This window comes from Sinocyclocheilus grahami, unplaced genomic scaffold, assembly GCF_001515645.1.
Source record: "Sinocyclocheilus grahami isolate Dianchi unplaced genomic scaffold, SAMN03320097.WGS_v1.1 scaffold31.1, whole genome shotgun sequence".
In the NCBI taxonomy this organism is placed as follows: Eukaryota; Metazoa; Chordata; class Actinopteri; order Cypriniformes; family Cyprinidae; genus Sinocyclocheilus; species Sinocyclocheilus grahami.
The window spans coordinates 2,124,779-2,131,182 of record NW_015505210.1 but is presented as its reverse complement, the minus strand read 5'-3'; the positions used below and the strand labels follow the sequence as shown (position 1 = coordinate 2,131,182).

At 37.2% G+C, this 6,404-nt stretch overlaps 1 protein-coding gene across 1 annotated transcript in view; it reads right to left on the bottom strand.

Annotated features, from left to right (window-relative positions):
• Positions 1-6,404, bottom strand: part of LOC107574150 (guanine nucleotide-binding protein G(i) subunit alpha-1-like) — a 12,356-nt gene that overhangs the window by 2,278 nt on the left and 3,674 nt on the right. Inside the window, exons 2-4 of the mRNA XM_016260620.1 lie at positions 3,077-3,119; positions 2,552-2,693; positions 2,285-2,442 (exon numbers count right to left, since the gene is read on the bottom strand). Of these exons, the coding sequence (XP_016116106.1) occupies positions 2,285-2,442; positions 2,552-2,693; positions 3,077-3,119 (343 nt within the window). The remainder of the gene's footprint in view (positions 1-2,284; positions 2,443-2,551; positions 2,694-3,076; positions 3,120-6,404) is intronic.

The window sequence follows — 6,404 nt, the reverse complement described above, 5'->3', positions numbered from 1 at the left end:
TATATATATAGCTTTTTTTTTGGTTAAAAAAACATTTTACCAAGGATGTATTAAATTGATTAGATTTCTAATTCAATTAAATGCTGCTCCTTTGAACTTTCTAATCTCCAAAGAATCCTGAAAAAAAACAGGATTTAAAAAAATCAAGCAGCAAAACTGTTCAAAACTGATAATAAGTAGAAATGTTTCTACTTCATCATATTATAATTATTTCTGAATTCTCATGCGAGACCGAAAACTGGACTAATGATGCCGAAAATTCAGTTTTACCATCACAGCAACAAATTACATTTTAAAATATTAAAAAACAAAACACATTTAAAGTTGGCTTGAGAAAGCCAACTTAGGCCATGTTCACACTTGGCGTCTTTTTTTAAGCTGCCAGCATCTGTTTTACATTATAATCCTATGGAGTAAACCGTGTTTTCAAAAAAGTCCTGAGCGCTTTTTAAAACGCCACCGCCGGCGTCTTTTTCTGCAGCTCAGTGTCTTTTCAAGTTGAAAAAAGTTCAACTTTTCTGAAAAAAAAAACACCCTACGTCAAGCGCATTTTTGACAGCTGACCAATGACAAGCGAGTGGGGAGTTGTTTCCATAACAAAAACAACAAGAAAAATGGAAAAGATAGCCGGTAGATTAGTTCGTACTAGTTTCGGAGCACAAGGAGTTGTATGATATGAGCACAAAACTGTCTCTAACTTAGTCTAAAATACACCAAAAACCGTGCATCATTCAACCGGAGCTCCTGGACTAAATTGTTGTAAGCACCATACTGTTTCCTTCCCCGTATAATGTTGCGCACCTACAAACATCGTTGTGAACCAACATTCTCAAAAGGCTTCAAAGGGTAACGCAAGAGCCAACTTTTTACTCTCTCGACATTTCTGCAGCATATAGCACTAGGCTACTGTTGCAGCTAGTGTTGTTAAAAGACTCGGTACTTCGGTACCAAGTTGGTACTAAAAAAATGAAAATGTTACGGTACATTTTGATCTACCATAGAGGACCTACAATAATGTACAGTATTTGAAAAATAATGTGTTTTTTGAACATTAAAGCATGTCAACATATCCTGTTACACCAAATACACAAAATAATGATCTTTTAAAAAAAAGCATCATATGACCCCTTTAAACTTATTATTCTTCTGAGCCAAAATTTAAACACTATCTCCTCCTAGAGCTTTAAAGCTAAAACCACCAAACTCAGGTCAGTCCTTCAGACTGGTCTGATTCGGTGTGCTATATCTTTTCGAACTGATACGGTTTACAGTTTTCATAAACCAGACTATCAAAACCACCTAAAATCCCAGACTTTCATTGAGGGGGTGAAAACTTTTATACAATAAGACGTATGGTGTATTTAAGCTGTCTATTGCTATCACAAAGCTTAACAACTCCCTACTGAAAAAACAGCTAAAACCAGCCTAAGCTGACTGACTGCTTTGGCTGGTCTCCCAAGCTGGTTTTAAAGTGGTTTTGGCCACTTTTTTAGCAGGTCAGGGTGGTCTTAGCTGGGTTTTTTTACTGAATCAACTGGTTTTAGCTGGATTAACATAGAAACATGCTAACAACATGTTAGTAACTTGCTAATCATGTTAACAACATGCTATTAACTTGCTAATCATGCTAGAAACATGCTAGCAAAATGCTAGTAACTTGCTAATTACGCTAACACTATGCTAATCATGCTAGAAACATGATAGCAACTTGTTAAACATGCTAGAAACATGCTAATCATGCTGGAAATGTGCTAGAATCATGCTAGTGACATGCTAATCATTCTAGAAATGTGCTAGTAACTTGCTAATCATGCTAACAAATGAATTTATAATCAAATAAATGTAGACTTCTTTCAAAAACATTAAAATAATATTACTGAACCCAAACTTTTGAACAGCAGCATATATTAATTCTAAATTAGATTTCCTAGACAGATCAAATTTTTATTATGTCATAATTGTCTATTGTGAATACATCTTATTCATCTGGGTTGTATGCAAAAAGTAAGGGTTCACAGCATGCTTGGAGAACACAGGACAAATTTGCATTTTTTTTTAAAGTTTGCATAAAGTATATTTGAATCATGGACCATAATAGATGGAATAACGTCAATAACAACTCAATGTAAACTAAATGTCCACACGCAGCACACAAACCATTGACGTGTTCAGCAGCCACAATGGAAATGGAGCTGGATTATGTGGGGAGCATAAAAGTCATTATGTGGGAAATGGGATGTGTAGGGAAGGGGAAAAAATGGCAAAAAATCTAAAAGACACTCACTATGAGGCAGAGTCATTGAGCTGGTACTCTCTGGAGCGAATGAAACAAGCCTGAACACCACCATCCTTCCACAGCCGCTGGATGATTCCTGACAGCTCGCTCGTCATATATCCCTCATCTGCAGAGCCGGCCAGCACAAACAGCTGCCTTGCATCATCCTGCCAAACAGTCAATCCAATGCATCATGGTTTCCTTTTGATACTTTAGCATTACATAAATAAGTGGCCTGCATTTAACCCCACTTTACATTATAACAGCAGCACTTACAGCCCGCCCAGGATCCGCAAAGTCAATCTTCAGGCGGCCCATGGCCCTTATGATGGCGATGATGGACTGGATAGTGTTGCTGTAGACGACGGCTCTGTACTGTTTGCACTCTTCCTCTGAGTAGCCCGCTTCATGGATGATTCTGTGGGAGAAAAGACAATGGCATTAATTTAAGTAATACAACTAATAGCTCCTGGCAAGTTTATATTGTGAATATAGGCCTTGCTGACGATCCTGAACATTCTGCTGCATGCTGTGCCAAAAAATGTTAAATGTGAAGGTATATCACTAGATTTGCCCAGTTTCTTAATCTTAATGCCTTTGAGGATGTTTAAAACATTCAAAAGTTATAAAAGCCTAACAAATGCAGGGAAGGCCCTTAATAAGTCATGTCCATAATCAAATGATTATGCAATTCACATTTAATTTAAATAAACACCGCTATCGCTTACATCCTGCGTGATTTCTAAATATTATGAAACTAGTATGACACATTAGGATGACATAATAGGGGTTGAAACTTACTTCATCTGTTTGACAATTGTACTCTTTCCAGATTCACCAGCCCCTGCAAGAGAAATAGAAAGAAAGAATGTGTTAGCCAGATGGACACACACCCGAACATTCCAGATCCTTCCCTGCTCCATAAAAGAGTATGAGGACTTGACTCTGAACGATCAAGCATTTGTGGCTTCTGCCAGCTCAGCAAAAGTACTTGTTAGTATCAGATTAGGTTCATTTTATTTCCCTTCCTTTGATTTCACCACAAGTAATAACTGGGTGGGGAGAAGACCTTATCAACTTAAAACTTGAAATTATACTGTCACGTTGCATCCTTGCCACTCATATGATGACAAACAAGTGATATAGAAATAAAGGAAAGCGGGGGGAAACTGATGTCATGGAAGATGGCCCGAACCAACAATCTACAAAACTGAGACTATTTAGACTCATTAAGTGGATATTTCTCTCCCCTGTATGTTAACAATAGGAATAAAAGCAACAGCCTTTAACAATCAGCAGTGATGTGAGGAAGTGTGTAGGTGTTAATCTTAATGGATTAATTAAACATCACCTCACTGTAATGGGATTACAGACAGGCTTTGGTAAACAAATTAGCCAAATGTCTCTAGATAAGAACATAAGTGCTGGTTTGATTGCAGGTGACACAGCAAACATAAGCATCGAAATCTCTAGAAAAAGTTACTTGAAGCAGGGGATTTCAAACTGAGGTCCAGTGACCCCCAGAGGGCCACAAAGGGGGAACAAAGAAGGGGGGGGGAGGATTATTTGGGGCTGTCAAATGTGTTAATAAATTGGGGTCATATATTTAACATCGTTTGCACTGCGCTCTTGCGTTACTTGATCTTTTTATTTTGGTGCGTCAATCTGTTGAGTTACTTAGTATAAGAAATTATGATCCGCACTCACGAGAATAATCTTCTTTTTTTCTTTTATTTTACATTCATTACTGATGGCAAAAGACAAATGTTTCGGCTCAAAGTCTTCCTCAGTGTGTAAAGCAATTCAATCCCATATCATATATTTAAGACATTATTCATACATTTAAAAAAATAAAATAATACACTAGTTCAAAAGTTTGGGATCGGTAAATTTTTATGTTCTTTAGAAATGTTATGCTCACCAAGGCTACACTCACTTGATCAAAGTAAAAACAGTAATATTGCGAATAATGTGCATGTAACTATTATTAAAATTTAAAAAAGAAAAATTCCAAGACATTTAAAAATGTAATTTATTCATGTGATGCAAAGCTGAATATTCAGCATCATTATTCCAGTCTTCAGTGTCACATGATCCTTCAGAAATCATTCAAATATGCTGATTTGATACTCAGTTTAAAACCATTGTGCTGCTTAATACTTCTTTTAGATCTTTTGTAACATTTATAACATCCTTGCTGAATAAAATTATTAATTTATAATACTTTAGGAGTTTACAGTATGGTTTTGTGGGGGGGGGGGGGGGTATTAAAAACAAAAACTCAGTTCATCTCTTATATAGTATAAATTGAGATTTCTATACATGTAAACACATAGCAGTCTTTTTATTTGGGGGTCCTTGGCATCAAAAAAGTAAAAAAAATCCCTGACCTGGTGTTCTCAATTCAAATTTTGCCATTTCATAAAAAGGCTAGCCGGGCTTTAATTTACCTACAGTCAGGAAAATCTCAATATTCCCATACAGCTCGCCACCTTCCATGAGACTCATTGAGTCTCACCAAGCAAACGTTTCAATTAACCATCTCAGTTGTGGTTGAGGACTTCCCTGAGGGAGGACGTTTCTTCAGTCCCAAAGAACAAACACAGCAATTAGGCCACATCAGCATCTCTCACACAGATTTAATCCTTACTGCTAGGAGACTGAACACAAGAGTGCTGCATTTACCCCAGAGACCCCCACAAAACCCCCACATGAGTTGATGAGAGGCTTGTGGCACTTAATGTTCATCCACACTATTAATCATCCTCCAACCATAATGTTTCCTGGGAAGCAAACATCAAAGCGTTCATAACAGATAATCAACAGTTCCAGTTGCCAAAAAAATTTCAAAAGAACTTTGCAGGCGAAATCCAGTCATTTTAAAACCTCAATTTGAAAATTGTGATTTTTGCGCAAGGACAAAACATTTCCACACAGATTTCACATCGGGTTCAAGTTTTTCTATGCTAATTTGTGACACTGATCAACAGCTGTGTGCATTGTATTTCACAAATCGCTACATTTTTGACAGTTGAGAATGGACTTTTTGCTGACTAAATTTCACAAATGTGACCACATGACCATCAAGGCTGCGGTCACTTTTGCGAAAATTCAGCAAAATTTTGCAGCCAAAAAATTAATTATTCACTGTCAAAAGTGTGGCGATGAATTTGCATGAAAAACTTGTGCATTGTGAAACATTTCAGCTTTACGCAAAATTCCAAATCATACTGATTATTTTTCAAAATAATGGACACAATTTTGCAGAGTAATGGCAAATGTTACTGCACATTTGATAGATTTTATTGAGATGAAACCTTTCAAACTGAAGCTGCAAAACTGTTTGAGACGGTGGGCTAAACTTGTTGCTACAATGAGTAGCAATGTGGTTGCTAGGGTGTATTGGGTGGTTTCTTAAAGGGGTCATATGATGTTGCTAAAAATAACATTATTTTGTGTATTTGGTGTAATGAAATGTGTTTATGCAGTTTAAGGTTCATAAAACACATTATTTTCCACATAATGTACATTATTGTTGCTCCTCTATGCCTCGCCTTTCTGAAACACGTCAATTTTTACAAAGCTCATTGGTCTGAAAAGCGAGGTGTGCTCTGATTGGCCAGCTATCCAGTGCGTTGTGATTGGCCGAATACCTCAAGCGTGTGACGTAAATGTTACCCCCTTACCATACTGTGATGCCATGTCCCGGAGCGACGAGACAAAAACATTAAAACCCCTTATAAACGAGGCATTTGTTGCATCCAGTGGGGACATAATTACTGATTATAATGACTTGTACTGTCTTTTTACACGTTGCGTTGCATCGCGCCGCGTAAACAAAAAAAAAAACATGTCTGCATTTGTGATCTGAGAAATGTCAAACAACAAGCGCTACTCTACACTGCTCAAAACTCGCGTTTGAGTCAGAACAGCCGGCATTGTAGTCTACTCTCCCAGGATCAGGAAACAGTCCTCCATAAAATGCGCTGCACACTAGGGCTGTGCAATTAATCGAAATTAATTTTTGAAAACATTTGCAATTGCTTTACGCCGAATTGCCGCTATTTCAAAGTGAAAGTAAAATGCGCACGCCGCTTTTACAAGCTATTTAAAAGTGAAGGAAAGCTAG